This window comes from Tauraco erythrolophus, chromosome 25 (genome assembly GCF_009769465.1).
Source record: "Tauraco erythrolophus isolate bTauEry1 chromosome 25, bTauEry1.pri, whole genome shotgun sequence".
In the NCBI taxonomy this organism is placed as follows: Eukaryota; Metazoa; Chordata; class Aves; order Musophagiformes; family Musophagidae; genus Tauraco; species Tauraco erythrolophus.
In genome coordinates this window covers 3790664-3807324 of record NC_141489.1, presented here as the reverse complement: position 1 = coordinate 3807324, position 16661 = coordinate 3790664, and the positions used below count along the sequence as shown (strand labels likewise).

At 43.4% G+C, this 16661-nt stretch overlaps 1 protein-coding gene across 5 annotated transcripts in view; it reads left to right on the top strand.

Annotated features, from left to right (window-relative positions):
- Nucleotides 1–16661, top strand: part of TANC2 (tetratricopeptide repeat, ankyrin repeat and coiled-coil containing 2) — a 218346-nt gene that overhangs the window by 114691 nt on the left and 86994 nt on the right. For all 5 annotated transcript variants that reach the window (XM_086626755.1, XM_086626754.1, XM_086626758.1 and 2 more), the window contains one exon: nt 9135–9398. In XM_086626755.1, coding sequence (XP_086482881.1) covers nt 9135–9398 — 264 coding nt within the window. The remainder of the gene's footprint in view (nt 1–9134; nt 9399–16661) is intronic.

Sequence of the window (16661 nt, the reverse complement as noted above, 5' to 3'; positions counted from 1 at the left end):
AGAAAGGGGGAAATGGGGAGGAGGAGAGAGAAGGTGAGCCAAGAGGAGAGACAGGAGCAAGTCAGCCCTTTCTCCTGGAAGCCACTAAATCCTTTTTGTGTAAAACAGAATAGCTGGTGAAAACGCTGACCTGACTTCAACCTCTGAAGAGCTTCCAGGATTTTTTGGCTCTCGCTATGTAAAAGCAGCCAACTGTTAATGTTCAAAATCTGCTACTGAAAAGAAAACTGGTCGAAGAATCACGTGCTGCTACGGGGGACACTTTGCGCTTCCCGTCCCCGCCGAAGCGGACTGTAAAGTTTTGCTGCTTGAATGCAGCAGAATATAAGAACATCTCCAGCAATCTTATGCAAGCCTGTAGAATGAAACAGAAAACGTTTCTTGCTGGAATGTAAAGCTTACCCAAGTGCTCGTGGTGTTGGAGCAGCACTCCAGGTGGTTCAGCAGCAGTCTCCCGAGGGCACTAACGGAACGGCTGTTTTCCACGGTGGGTCTTCCTGTAGAAGTGCTGTAATTCACTCCGATGCGAAATGAGGCCACACTTTTCCTTAACATGGAGTCCTGTGATGGTCTGCACTGTGTTCCCCACTCAGTTGTTAAGGGGATCATCTGGAGCAGGGAAATAGGTGTGATGTTAAAGCAGCTTAAGGGGAGACCAGCGAGCTGCTTAAATCCTTTTGTGCCGTGGTGATGTAGATGGGTCTAATACATGCGGACTCGTTGCCTTCACTTAGATTTTGTGGATTTTTACTACAAAGAACTATGTGTAAAGGACCCCCCGTCCCCTCCTGGAAGTCCTAGAATGCAGTATTTTCCTATTCTTTTTCTGCTTTTTTTTACTCTGACTCCTGAGCTTTCATCAAGTCACTCCTTTCTACAGATTTTTGTGCTCGTGGGTTAAAAATAGGTTTGTTAATAAATTCATCCAGAGTGCGTGCTAAGCAGAATAGATGCCTCTGACAATAAAACAAGATAGATTTGTTTGCAGGTTTAGCTGCTTTGAGAAGGCAACAAAAAGCAACTCAAAAGGCACATCAAGATAAATTTAACTCAGGTTAAATATTTTTGTGATCTTACAGCTAAAGCATTTGAATTCTGACATTCTCATCAGTATTATGAAATGCTCTGTTAATAATGAATAAGATTTCTAAGAATTACAGATCTTTTTTTTAAATCGAGCCAGCTTCCATTTGGACACATTCCTCAAAGGAGGAGCTCCCTGAAAAATGTCTAATATTGATGAATAATGGGCTTTTGTTCAGCAATCTGCGTGTTGCAGGTGATGGGGCTGACAGCTCAGGAGGTGAAGGAGGAGGCTCTTATCAGGCATCTCATCAGCTCTTGAGCAAAATCAGTGGGGCCGCAGAATCCCAATGACATGACGTACTAAAAAACACCGTCTCTCTTTTTTTTTTTTTCCTTTTCATGAAAAAAGGACAAATTAAGCAGAAAGCAAACGTGTGCGTGCATGTGTGACGTGGTCGATGTCAGAGGTGAGAAACCATGAAGTTATGATGCGGTTGTGCTGCTGAGGCATCAAGGGTTGGTTGATGCCAAAATCTGCAAAAAATCTGCACCAAAATCTGCTCCTTAAATACTGGATAGACGACGGGGTCAGCTACAGGTGTTTGTTATGTTGCTGGGGCGGGGGGGGAAAGGAGGAAGAAGAGTGTTTAAAGCTGAAGGAAGTGGCACAGAACAGATGTTAAATTGGGAAATTTGCTTTGGTTTATGGTCCAGCCTGGTAGATGGAAAAAAAATTGAGTGAAAAATTGAAAGAAAGGATAAACCGAAAAGAGCGATGAGAAGACAGGTAGAGGAAAATTCGGTGTTACCAGCTGCCACGGTGTTATTTTGGATACTGTGATAAGTGACTTTAAAGAATAGCTGTTGATGGCGTGAGATGAGATGGGGCTCTCAGCTTTTATTTCAAGAGCAGCAAGATTTTGACCTTCACGCCTCCGGAAAGCTTCTCAGCCATCCCAGCTTGCCCTGGAAGTGACCACCAAGTGTGCAGCCAACTTCCCTGCCCTCTGCCCGGGTCGGGGGAGTGTCTCGCTCCCTCCAAATGTGGTTTTACTCAGACCTTACGTTTCTGGTGCGAGCAGCACGCAGGTACGAGCCCTTCGAGGCATTCGTGCCATTCTTCATCCCGCCTGTCAGCCGGGGCCGCTGGGAATTCGAGTTTGGAACAGAAGGAATACAGGGTCGGCGTGATGCTACTGGCGAGGTATTTTTCATTATGTTTCTAGACCTTTTGTGCACTTTCCGTGATTTATGATACCTCAAGGCTTGCCACAGAAGTGGGTTTACCTGTTTAATCTCTGTCTTTTTACAGGATTGTTTATATGAATTAAGCCAGTGATTTATTTATTTTTTTCGCCCTGTTTGAGACCAGTGTTGTAGAAGTTAAACATACAGCGAGCAGTGTGGATTTTGACCTCAAGCCTTGAGCAGGACAGACTTAAGGGTGTTTTGGGTTTTTTTTTTTTCATGGAGAAGCCTTAAACTCACTGGCTGATAGTGTCTAGCAGAGAATCTTATATAAATTGAAATTAAGTAGCTGGAGTGGGAATATTTTAAAAAACACACTTTTTTTTTTTTTTTAAAAAAGCAAGATAGGACTTTGTGCAATGTATTTTTGCAAACGCTTTTCAAAAGGTCTGTTATTCTTTGCTGCTTCCAAACTGACAAGATGCTACTGAGATGTTTAATGAAAGAATTTTAATTTTTGAAAGTGCGTGTAATATTTGAAACAAGAAATAAATCCTTTTTAAAAAAAATCCACAACCCACAAACAACAACAAAAATATCCCAACAACAGCAAAATGGTTGGACTCGATGATCTTAAAGGTCTTTTCCCACCTAAGCAATTCTGCGATTCGTGGGGCAGTTGGGACACGGGTTGTATGTGACTGCCCGAGGCTGCCACCTTTCCTTGGAAAAGGTTTGGGCTGATGCTATCTGCATGCCAAATTTTTCTGTTGGCAGCCCAGCTCCCTGGAGCTGTCTGGGGCGACACGGCTGTATTTAAGTGTATCCTTCTTCAGCTGAGTTCAGGAAGGCGTATGTAGATCAGGGTAAAAAATTTATTTTACTCCTTGCCAACTCGTACGTGTTGGTTAGGACATCTCTAATGCGATAAGACACGTTGTGTTGTAGGATCTTACTGGAGACAAGTGGAACGAGGTCAACGTGCAGAGTTTGCGCGAGCGTTTTTAGTGCCTGATTTCAGTGCAACATATGAAGCTCACTACTTTGCTGCAGTTATTTCTTAAAAGCAACAAAATCCTTATTCCCTACTCGAGACATGATAAATCTTTACATGTAATTAATGGTACAGCTGTTGGTCATCATAATATGATAATCGTAGAACACTGCTTTCTCCTGCAGTTCCCTCTGAAAGGTGAATGTGAAGGTTGACGTTTTCCAGGCATGATCTCTGCCTCAAGGAGAATCGGGTGGGATGGTAAAAAATCCCTTCGCATGTTTGACTCGAGACAAGTACAATCAAAAGCCTCGTGCCCCAGGGCATAGGCCAGCTTGCAACTCGATGAGAAATCACATTTGCTGCCCTGTAGGTACATGAAACTCTCCAAGACGTGTAGGATTGGCAGCAGTGACATCGACGGTGCCGGCTTGGACAAACCGCTGCTTTGATACAGTTCTGTTTTTTTCCCAAAGAAATAAAAATTTTTTAAACCCTGTTATTTGCAGAAAGTTCTGATCAAAATGTTTCCAATCAAGGGAAACGAGCCAAGTTTGGAAATGAAAGCCTGACATAGGCAAGTCCTGTGCCAAGACGCAGGCGTAAATCCTGAATGCTAAAAGCAAGGTGGGATTGTGGGATGGCTCCGGCGTCTCTGGAGTGTTTCTCCTTCTGGCATCAAAGTCCACGTGTCTTCAGAGACACCCAGGCTCTGCTGGTCGAAGCTGATGCTGTTACAGAGGACGGTGTTGAAATCTTGGGGAAAGAAACACGGCAAATCCTCGGAGACAGCCGCGGAGGGGATGGCGAAGGGGCGCCACGCTGCCGACGTGCTCTCATCCATCCCAGGGTCTTTTTGTGTCACTGTTCGTTAATGCCTTCTGCAGCTCTGAGATGTTTGAGATGCCTCAAATTCTGTCTGTGTAGGTATTAAATAGCGTGAGACTGTGTGCCAGCGCAAGGAGAGACATATATATATAAAAAAATAGACATGTATATATACACACATCTATATTTATATACATATTGTGTCACTTTAGTGCCATGGAGAACCTCAGATGTTGCTGCAAGGCTGTCAGGTTTCCCATGTTACTCTTTCCCCTGCATTAACCCTCTCCTTGCCTCCACGAGGCAGCTGCATCTCTTCTGCTCCCGACAGCCGCCGCGGTCTGTGCCGGCGCAGCCCTCTGGCTCCGGTGTAGCAGGGCCCAGGCGACCCAATGTTCTGCTTTTTTTTTTTTTAACTAGAGTTTTGCTTTCTGGCTGGATTTAGCAGTGAAGAGAGCTTCACGTAAATGCACGTTCCCTCTCGGCAGCTCTGAGCCCTTCTCGCACCCCGGCAGGTTCCTGTCGCGACACCCGCGGCTCAACGTGTCCCATCACGCAACCTGATGCGCTGGGTGTCGTGTGTTAGAGACTCAGCATTGGAAGATCTGCCTCTCAGCAGATGGCTTAAGGCAAAAATTCCTCCTCTTTGATGGATTTGAGGTCATCAGTTTATCTTTACCAAATTTAGAGCATGCTGTCTGTTAAGAGATTGCATTTTTTGGAGCTTTTGGTTGATTAGGTATCCTTGGGTTTAAAGATTATGGAATTACAGAAGGGTCTGGGTCAGAAGGGACCTTTAAAGATCATCTAGTTCCTACCTGCCTGCTGCGAGCAGGGACACCTTCCACTATTAGATTAAGTTGCTCAAAGCCCCATCTGTCCTGACCTCAAATCCTTCCGATGATGGGGCATCCACAGCTTCACTGGGCAGCCTGTGTCTCACCACCCTCATTGTAACAAAATTCATAAGACCCATAAGAAATTTTCTGGCAATGACTGAAGGACGATTTGTTTCCTTTTTAAACCTCATACAGAAATAAGAGGTTCATTCAATCCCCTCAAGTCTGTGACAGCTCCATTGTCATTTTCCAGTTTCCAGTGGCAGGGATGCTACGTGCCCCTCGGGAATGGGGGCTCTCCTTCTCCCGAGGCTGTGACACCCCTCGTCCTGCAAACCCCTGAACGTGTCCTGCCAGCGGAGATGTTACCAACGATGAAAGTCTCCGATACCGGCTCTCTTGCCGGTGGGTTAAGCAGAGTCCATGAGTGCTCCTGCAGCCCCTTTTAGCACGACACAATTGAAACAATGTAATAATGTACAATTGGGGTCTGTGGGGACCTTCCATCACTGGGACCTCCTTTCCGCACGCCGTCGCCTGGGTTAGCCAGCATCACAGGGGTGACAGAGCAAAGAGGTCTCAAAGGGTGAGACCAAGGTGCTTGTTTTGTGGTTTAGACATTCAGTCTAAGCAAAGTAGTAATATCAGAAGGAATCCTAACTTCAGAGTCAATTTTTACTATGATCTGACATTCTGCTGCTCTTCTTCTCTATTCTTTGTCCAAAAAATCTGCTTGACAGTAGAAGTACGGACCGCGATGTTGTCACGTTAGTTTGTAGCCGCCGTTGCCCTTTTCAATCAGCTTCTCTGCATCTGGATTAAGGCCCAGAATATTTTTAACATGTAGATACAGTTTAGATATATTAGTGATGCAACAGGAGTCCTGTTGCGACTGTGAGTAGGATTCATCCCGAGGGTGGGTCTTCGTTCCCCATGCAGCCCTCTAAAGAGATTATTGCTGTAAAGCACAGTTAATCCCGCGCAGGGGCCAGCGCAGGAGATGATGGGGAGATGTACTCACACACCCAAACCATATGGGCACAGACCCTGTCCTAAAATACCCTCTGCAGCTCAGGGAAGTGTAGGGTATGAATATGGCAAACTTGCAGAAATAACGTTGTTATGCAGATTGCCTTCGGGTTGCGGATATTTATGGGCTTGATGCTATTGAGGGCTGAGACAAAGTTCTTTCTGCCCAAGAAAATAAGATAAGATAGAATAGAATAGAATAGAATAGAATAGAATAGAATAGAATAGAATAGAATAGAATAGAATAGAATAGAATAATAGATTTTTTTCCATTGGAAGGAACCCCCAATGATCACCTAGTCCAACTGCTTGACCACTTCAGGGCTGACCAAATCTTTGCACTTTCTCTGTATTCAAGCATTACCAACTCTTTAGCCCTGAGTATCGCAGTGCATCAAACTTAGTTGGTGCAGATAAAGTGAATTTTCTGAAATTAGATGTTGCTTTCTGAAATTTTGACTGTGAAGTTGGCATTTCTGAGCAGCTCTCTGGGCTTTAGTTCCTCCTGGAGATGTGCTCTGCATGTCGGTTCCTGTTGCTGGCTTGTAGCTAGCCTTACGCTTTTGCCTTTTAAATAAAGTCAAAATTGGTTTGGTTTAAAATAACTCATAGAAGAGATTAAGTCCATGGAACAATCGCTTCCAGCCTGCGTAGCAGTGCTTGTATCAGCCAGGGCTGTTGAGAAGGTAAATTAATCCACAGGGACCAATCCTAAATACCTGATTCAATGAAGAGTTTGTGCATAAAACAGTGAAAATTATGTTTGAAATGAACACAAATCAACGATTATAAAAGGGACCAGCAGGATTTATTAGCTCTTTTTTTCTTTTTTTCTTTTTTTTCTGTTGCTGTATTTAGCGAAAACTTATTTTGGCACATAGTTATTTTGTTTTTCCTCAGTTTGATGTATTGGAAGATGACTGATTTCAGCTGCTGATGTGTTATCTACAGAGATTAATTAGACATACACTGAGATAGTATTTCAAAATTAATGGATTTTAATGGATCAGTGGATTATTCGTAAATAGGCAACGTCGTACGCCTAGCACTGCGGACCTGGACTTTGAAATGGAGATTTTCTAGAAAACTATTTCAAACGTATTTCTCAGTATTAAACAATTTGAGGGAGCAAGAGAAATCTGTGAACATCTGTTTCTTATTTTTGTCTTATTTTCCTATGCTAAAGTGTAAATGTGTTTACCTGACAGCAAACCTATGCTTAAATGCCAACAAGCAAATACCAGTCCTTAGCAGTTGCATATGTTGGGTTTAAATTTCAAAATATGCTACAAAGAGCTATATTTTGGAATACTTGACGAGCTATGAAGGTATTGATCCCACTGCATAGAAAAGAAACCCAATACTGAGAAATAAAACGATAGAAATAGAGGTAAAGGTTGAAGCTGTCTGGAGTTTGTTGGGATGGATAAAGAACAGACACAGTAAGAATTACAGGTCTTGAGTTTTTTCAGTGATGATTTTGTGACTTTAGATGTAAGCAGTTAAATCTGGTTCCTATTATAATGTCGTTTAACATGTAAAATTAAATCAAATTGGTCCTTGGACATTGAATTCATGGTTTTGTGCTGGGGCTGGAGTCCAGCAGTCTGCTTGGCACCTGGGTAAGGAGAGCCCCTGGCTTGGTGTCATCGCTCTTGTGTTTTGTCAGGTCTGCATGGGTATTTCTCAAAATTCAAATTGAATGCCTAATGTTAGGCAGTGAAATTATTCCTGTGCTCAGCATGTAAAATACAGGCTAAAATACATAGTTTTCCGCTGCCGAATGCATTTAGAAAAACAAACAAAATACCCCTTACCCATTTGCAATTGCACTGCATCCTCCTCTGGGTGCTCTTTGGCCGGAACCTCGTTCCTGGGCTGCTTACCCTTGAAACTTGGCATAGAAAAAACTTTAACCTAAAAGCATGTGAGTCTTTGGAGTAATTTACTGTTTGCGTTTCTCGATACACAAATTAATGTTGTGCTGTTTGTGAATGAGGCAGCATCTCCCTTGCTTTGGGAATGGGCTTTTGGGAAGGCGAGGAGACGTTGCGGTGTGGTTTGCGCCGCAGACGAGAAGTGGTAGAGCCACGCTGTTGTGTGCGGGACAGATGGCACAGAAATTAGCAGAGTTTGAACTGGGAAAGGTATTTACCATGGCCAAGTGGAAATGACGGATTTCAGTGGATTTAGCAAGTAGGTCTACAAGCACAGGGCGCGTTCGGGGCTTCGGAATATTCGTGTTGAATTTCAGGGTTTTGAAAAGCAGTGGAAATGTGTGTGATTGGGGCTATGGGAGGAGAACGAGCTCTGGTTTGTGATATCTCTCTTTTTTTTTTTTTTTTCTTTTTTCTCCTTTTTCCCTTTTTTCCCCCCCTCAGTTAGGCAGCAGGCAAGTTTGACGCTCTCAGATAAGCTGGTACGAGTGTTGAGACCTTCTCTCAATACCTAAAAAGTCTTATATGACCTTGAATGAATATGTGGGAGACTAAAGATGAGAGGCAAGTCACCAAAGTCACCAGCCTGAAGGGAGTTACAGCCAGGGGATAACTGCCTTGGGTCCCAGGAGGGAAAACACCAATGGGGAGAAGGTGTTAGTGGTGGGGATCAGTACGGCATCGTCACTTCCCGACGCGAAAGTCAACGTGGCAACAATCTTCATCTTTAAAATGAAATAATAAAAGGGAAAGCATGTGGGTTACAGTTAAAACTTCATTAAAACCTGCTGTCAATCAAACGAGATACTGGGTTCAATTTCTAAACCAAACTAGTCCAGGAGAGCTGGGTGTTGGTGCCAGGCAGGTGGGGGCTTTCTGTGCCTACGGCTTTTCGGGGTCGGACACTGCCAGGTCATAAACTTCTGCAAACATTCCCTGAGAAGGTGGTGACTACGGTGCAAATTAAAAGCTATGAGGAGCTGATAATGTTTTTCCCTTGATTTCTGCTCTTTCTGGAATTGTGTATTCAGAGGCAAGGCTGTATTACTGTCTGTAATTACAAATGGCTTTTAACGGCATGAACCAAAACACGACAGCCGAAATGTTCTGTTAGAAGTAGTAAGCAGAAACAGTATCATTAAACTGAATTCCATAATCTCTGATTTATGTGAATGTGGAAAATCTGATGAGCATCATTTTTGGCTGTTGCGTGGCACGGCTCGGCGCAGAGCAGTGTGTGTGGAAGCCCTTCGTTCTTTGTTACTCATTTTGTTTATAATTTCCTCTTTCAAGCTACTTTGACAAGCTACTCAGAAAATGTGGAACGCACTAAATATGGAGGGGAAAGCAGTAAAGAACTTGGATCTGGAGGAAACCTGAAACCTTGGCAGTCCCAGAAATCCAGCATGGACTCCTGCTTGTACCGCGTGGATGAGAACATGACGGCGTCCACCTACAGCCTGAACAAAATCCCAGAGAGGAACCTGGAGACCGTCCTGTCCCAGTCAGTGCAGTCCATTCCTCTTTACCTTATGCCACGGCCAAATTCAGTAGCAGGTAAGAAATAAACTTCTTTTTTTTTGCCTTTAGGTCAGATTAAAGTTAAAGCCAGACACAGCACGTGCGTGTCACAGCGCTTTTCATGTTCTCATTATCGGAAGAGAAATCTCCTTTCCGTAGTCATCATCGTTAAGCGTGACAAAAATTGTCCTTTCATTTGACTTACTGCTTCTAAATGGAAAATTCCTGTGGGGAAAACTGGTTCCAGTGATATTTAATGGTTATTTCAGCAATCTGTGGCCTCTTTTTTACAAAATTGTGCAACTGTAAGATTATTGGAGAATATATTTTAAAACAAAAGATGCTTTACTATCACTAGAAGGCAAATAATCTTGGGTTTAAAGCACCACATCATTCCAAGACATTATAGCCATTTCTACTGTTTCAAAGGATTTGTTGCAGATAAAATCAAGTGTCTGATCTTCTCTGAAGATCTTAAGAACTTTGGAGTTTAGAAAACGATGATGTTTTCTGTGTATAGAAAAGTTGCTGTGGATTCTATCTGTCTTGGTCGACTTTGCCCTGAACATCTCAGCACTGGTTTGGCTTTTGCAGCATCTGGAATTTGCTAATATCTGAAATTTTTTGTTTTGGCATAACATCAGGTTTTTCTTCATTTTGTTTCATGTCAGCTGTTTGAAAGATTCCTAAAGGATGCTGTGACTTACCCTATTGATGTCTTTTAACAACCTGCTAAGTTCCCCCCTGAAGTTGGTAGCAGCAGGACAGAAACGAGATAGGATTAAAAATATTAAAGCTTTGCTGAAAAGCTGCTTCCCAGGAATTACTCTCCTTTGCTTTGCTGCCCCATATTTTTTTTTTTCGTGCTGGGTAATTTGTGGGGTTAAATAATCCGTTGAGGTGGCCTGTGTGTCTGTGCAGACACGTGGAGAAATACAGCCTTTGTCTTTTTGTAGAGTCCCTGCAGGGCTCTCCCGCTGCCTGGCACCAGGAATAGTGCTCCAGAGAGTCCGGGCTGCACAGAGCTGGGATGTTATCTGTTAAAACAGCATCTCTTGGCAACCCAGGCTGCATTGCATAACTAGATTAGGTTTCCTTTTTAGTCCCACTTTGAACAGTCACAGGCCTAAAAGCGATGTGGAAATGAGATCTTATAGATGCTGAAACATGGGCACCCTGAGCGAGCAGATACAACACCGAGTGCTGCTTAATTACGTCTGAAAGACTAAAAGCACGGGATTTCATGGTGGAAAGAGGGGATGGGGAGAAAGTTGGAAACTCCTCTTGCATAGTCTTGTTACTTTAGGTTTGTTTCTTATAGATGACACTGCATAAACACCTTCAAAAGAAAACAGCAGGCCAGGTACCCTGCGTTTAAATACGTGTGTGTTGATATCATTGATGTTGGAAGTCGTTGGCTTACCTGATGCGTTCACAGGCAAATACTGTTTCAAAAGAAAACCATCTAGCAAGGTTCAGGAACACCTTTTTCCTTCTGGCTGCTTTTGTTTTGTGGGGGTTTTGCTGTTTTTAAGTAGGTAACACAGTTCTTGTCCCAGGATAAATCCTCGTGGTAGTAACTATGGACAAGAATACAAGATTTGGCTTAACCTTTCGTCACTGAGTGATCACACGTTATCTCCTGTAAGGTCATGGCACTAGAAAATCATGTTTTCTAGCTAATGGATTTGTATGGGGTTTTTCCCCAGGCTGGTTAACCTCGTTATCTATGTACTTAAACGATGGGAAAGGGAAACCAGATGTAGTTTCATAGTTGACTTAAGCCCATCTGCAAAACATGCCATCGCCCAAGGAGGGAACCCTGCGCTGTCTGCCAACCCCTCGTCCTTGCACCAGTGCAGCACGTTGGGTAGCAGTTGGATAAACCAGTTCAGTAGAGCAATCTGACTGAAAATTAACCCTCCAGGAAAGACGGATATTAATTTTGACCCACGAGTTCGTTAGTGTGGAGGCAAAGCACAGCTGGGAGAGGGGCAGAAATCTGCTTTTCTTTTCGTAGTGTTGCAGATTTTAAGGTGATTGTGAAACCGCAGCTTGGCTAAAACAGGCTGTTCGTGTGTGGTTTTTTTTCAAGTGCAGCTGAATTTATGTACAAACAGTCTATTCTTGAGAACCAAAGCATGGCAGCGATTACTCTTAGTGGCTTTTTTTTTAATAATCTCTTCTTTTTTTTTTTTTTTTTTAAGGGTCTCCCTGAATATCTTCCAAAATGGCACAAAAATGTTCTGTCTTATTACAGGCTTACAAACAGCAATCACTGCCCTTCGCTCACCAAACAGCTTACAGAGTTCTCCCAACACCTCTTGATCTCGTCTTGTACTTCGTTGCATAATATTTCCTCAGAAACAGTTAAAAGCACTTTTTTTAGTAAATACTTTCTGTTGAAAAAAGCAAAAACAAAACCACTGGAGATTTTTGTGTACCTTAACATGCCAAAGCGGGATGTTAGATTTGGTAGAGCACTTCTGGGTGTTGATAAATCGCTGAGACTCACGGGTTACCATGAGTTACTGCACGGAGTGTAGAAGTTGGTGGGCAATTTGATGGGATTAAGCCAGAAGCAGCTGGGAAGGGCACTGCCGTCTGGCCGGGCAGCGGGCACGGCGAAACACTGCCGTGGATGAGAAAGGAGAACGGTGCTGCAAAAGGGTCGGAGTAAATTATGCTGCTGCAGTAGCAGGAGAGCTTAAAGGTCTCTGGGTCACACATAACTTATGGACAATAAATTGCTCACAGCTTGGCTGCGACGTAAAGTGCTATTAATAAATTAGAAGAAAATTAAGCAAGACATAGAATCATAGAATCGTTAGGGCTGGAAGGGACCTTCAAAGGTCATCTAGTCCAACCCCCCTGCAAGGAACAGGGATATCTCCAACTAGACCAGGTTGCTCAGGGCCTCGTCCAACCGGGCCTTGAACGTCTCCAGGGATGGAGCATCCACCACCTCTCTGGGCAACCTGTTCCAGTGTTCTACAACTCTCAGGGTAAAAAATTTTTTCCTAATATCCAACCTGAATCTACCTCCCTCTATTTTAAAACCATTACCCCTTGTCCTATCACAACAGGCCCTCCTGAACAGCCTCTCCCCATCTTTCCTGTAGGCCCCCTTGAGGTACTGGAAGACCGCTATAAGGTCACCTCGGAGCCTCCTCTTCTCCAGGCTGAACAGCCCCAACTCTTTCAGCCTGTCCTCATAGGAAAGGTGCTCCAGCCCTCTTATCATCTTCGTGGCCCTCCTCTGGACCCTCTCCAACTGGTCGATGTCCTTCTTATGTTGGGGGCTCCAGAACTGGACGCAATACTCCAAGTGAGGTCTCACGAGGGCAGAGTAGAGGGGGAGAATCACCTCCCTCGACCTGCTGGCCACACTCCTCTTGATGCAGCCCAGGACGCGGTTGGCCTTCTGGGCCGCAAGAGCACATTGCCGGCTCATATTGAGCTTCTCGTCCACCAGTACTCCCAAGTCCTTGTCCTCAGGGCTGCTCTCGATCCATTCACTGCCCAGTCTGTATTTGTGCCTGGGATTGACACGACCCAGATGTAGGACCTTGCACTTGGCCTGAGATGAGCGTAGTCTCTATGCATTAATACCATGTTTGAGGGGAAAAAAAAACAGAAGGAAATTCAGGGACCAGAGCTGCTGGTTCTTTTCGTCTAATATTCCACATTAACAGGTCTCAGTTACACATGGATTGGTGCCTCCCAGTTCAGAGCCAGCCCCCGTTTACGGCAGCGGGGCGGCTCAGGCGCCGAGTCCATTCCACCTTCAAATTTCATCAAGTCTTTTCAAAGCTAAAAAATGCAATTCAGCTCCAGAAACTGGTTTCGTGCACCATTCACAGACTGGTTTGTAAACGCAGCGAGGAGCCCAGCCCGGCTCCGTGTTGTCATCTTTGTCATTTGACATAGAAAAGGTATTTTTGATCTCCGTGGGGAATCTTTTAAAGATCTTCTTATTGAGTTAACATTTCTCTTGCGCTTTTTTCGTGCAGGTTAGTGAAGCTAAATATTTTTTCTGCGTTTTTTAGTTGTGTCTCTCTGGAATTTCAGAGTTTTTTTACAATCCCGAGATTTTTTGGTATTTTCTAGGTTATACTATTTCTGCCAATTTACTTAGTCCATATGAATTCGAAGAGAAGTGGTTCCCTCGATGTATTCCTGTTATCTCTGGAGAGAAAGCTTGTTGCCACAGTGCAACCTGAGAAATTTAGATTTTCATCAGCTAAATTGCATAAAACTAGCTGGAATGAAACGGTTGTACAGCTTTCATCTTGGAAAGTGAAAAATATCTAATTCCTGCTAGATGCAAGGGACGCTGGCCCTTCGTGGATATTGGCCTCAGTTTCTCTTGGTCTGTTCAAGCCAGAGAAGATTTACCTGGATTTACCAAAGATTTTTAATGTTGTGCTTTTAGTAGCTTATAGTTTTACCAAAGTCACACTGCTTGAGGTCAGAGTTTTAAGATCAGACGGCTGAATTTTCTGAAAAGCTTTAGTGTAACTGTTCAGCCACATTGGACGTGAAAATAAGAGGACAATCCGGTGTTTTGTGGGAGGTAGACCCCTGTACTCACTGCGTTTGAGGTCTCAGCACCTCCAGCTCTGCCACTTGGCCACAGCCACGTTTCCCTGGTGTTACGCAGCTTTTGTTAAACCCCTGCTGAGGCTCTAAATTGGTGTAAATTCGTGTCATCTTACTGACTTCAGTGATCTGAGACAACGTCATTTACATGATAATCATATTATTGGGCAAAGAGTTGTAAAAATCAAGTTTAGTCCTGGTAGCCTTATACTTAAAAATTCACTCTATTTTGGTGAACTCCATCCGTACCTACGTACAATGTAGAGTATTATCAGATTAGAACCACAATTAGTCACGTTGACATTTCAGGATCTTAAAGTAGTATTTGAAATCATTTGTGCACAGGGAGGTGATTATCTTTTCTGTTAACCTCGATGTTATAACTCGAACCCATTAATACATTTTTTCCTTTGTTTAACCAATGATGTGTTACACTGTATTAATTTAACAGAGGCGAGACACCCACAAAAAAGCAAATTAAAAATTCTCTTAGTTCTAATTAAGGAAATTCCCTTCCTACATAGTCAAGATGAGGGAGTGTTGGGAGGTACGTGTTACCTCTCCTGAACTTGGCCTTTGCAGCCCTTCATTCTTCCAGTGTTAACAGCAATTTTTCTTGCTGTGTGGCATTCAGAAAGCATAACCCAGTAATCACCAGTTCTGGCTGAAACCCCAAATCTCAAAGCTTTAAAAGGGAAAAAAAAAAAAAGGAAAGAGGAAAAAAAAGGAAAAAAAAAAAAAGGAAAGGAAAGGAAAAAGGGGGAAAAAAAAGGCAGGAAGTGGAAAGGAACGAAGAAGTGTAATCATGGTAACAAGTGTCCATGTTGGGGTTGCAGTGGCGAAGGGTGCAAAGCTAGTCTGGAAATCCTCCGTGGTTATGGCTCTGATAGCAACAACAAAGCACCAAAAAAGCAATTATAGTTCCCTTTTTTGTTGCATTTACCTCTTCTCCAGTGATTTGGGTGACAGTTTCAGGAAGACAGTCAGGAGTTGGTAGCAAAATTCTTTCAAAAAAATACTCAAAAGTAACAAAAAACTAAAAAAATAAGTGGTCTTCACTTCTGTGTGGTGCAGAACTTTGGGAGAGGTGGTGCGTGCTCCAAAATGAGAGCAATTTTTGAGAGGTTATGATCCAAGAAAAACCCCTACAAAAATAATCCCTGGTCTTCCAATAATTCTTTAAAATTCAGTTTTACAGTTCAGCGCCATATGAATCCGTTTGCTGTGCTCTTTTGTTGTGCCCAGAAACTGAAAGCTTCAACTGTATTTTCTCCCCACCCCATCCCAGGCAAATACGCACAATAATTCATTTTATGCACTGCAACATTTTTCATACTAATCATCAGGAGATGCTTGGCCTTGGAGTTGGGCATTCAGGTTTTTGAATGAGCACAAATATCTTAGGAAAGTTTGGATTTCGTGTCCACAATGAACCTCTCATTCTGTTTCCATTACCCATGAAATGAAACGTGAAATGGTGCGTTATTTAGACCACATGCATGGTTTATAAGGCCTGTTTAAATGTTAATAGACAATTAAAATGCCCTTATGTAATACTAGCTCCTCTCTTTTTCCTCTTGGAAAATATAAAATAACAGCAAAATATGTTATTAGCTATTAATGTTAAATTCTTTATCCATTAGAAAAGTGTATTGTTGAAGTTGAGGGCAGGGTTTGTATAAAATGCCTATAAATAGGCATTTTTGAGAACACAGGGAGCAGTGGTTGTCTCAGGGAGGATCCTGTATCCCAGTCTCTGGCTCCTGGTCCTCGGAGGGTGTTGCTGGCAGAGATGTGAGCGTCTGGCAGCTCTGCCCGCACTGCACGAGGACAAAAGCACAAGCTGGTAGGACAAGAAAGGTTATAAAACTTGGCTTGGAAAGCATGACTTCCAGAAAAGCAAATACCTCTCTCTCTTAAGGTCAGAAAAGAACGAGGTCAAGCGGCGGTGTCTGAGCGGACGATGAAAGTGGTTGGAAGAAACTGGTCACAGAAATGGGTTGTTTTAATGTTGAAACATGTTCACGTTTCTCTCTGTCCCATGGTTTCCCTGGAGGAGTCTGGGGAAGGTCACGTAAACCAGGAGAGAGACGTGATCTGGTCTGGAGTGACCAACCGAAGAGACGTGAAACCACAGTGAGAGCCGCTGAAGACCTCATGGGAGGAAGGAGAGCAGAAGCTTTTTGAGAATACCTTTGGCTCTGCCCGAGGGAAAGAGACCTGGTACAAAAATAGCACGGAGAGAAATGGGACGTTAAACGAACCGCTCTGCAGTGAGGAGGCTCTAATGAGATCTGCCTTTCCGCCAGCCCTGCCATGGCGGCCGCGATGCGGCGTAACAAAAATTTGCACCTTTCTTCTTTTTTTTGCTTTCGTTATGCAGTGTGGTTAAACTGAATTAGATGCAGCTCTTCATACGAATTGCTCCAAGGAGAAAGGTGAAATGAAGGTGCTTCAGATAAACCCCAAAACTTAGTGTTGTCCTATTTGCATTTGGCTGTTTCTCGCTAACATAGGCTAGCTATCCAGCTAAAAATTCCGTCATTAAATCCAAAGCATATTTATTAATACGGCTGTAAGACAGCTGATTTTGGGGTACACAGAGAATATCTTACCTTGAATAATGCAGTGTGATCCGTGCATCAGTCATGGCAACCCGAATCCCTTGACTCAGATGAGAACATCCTCCCGAGAAGA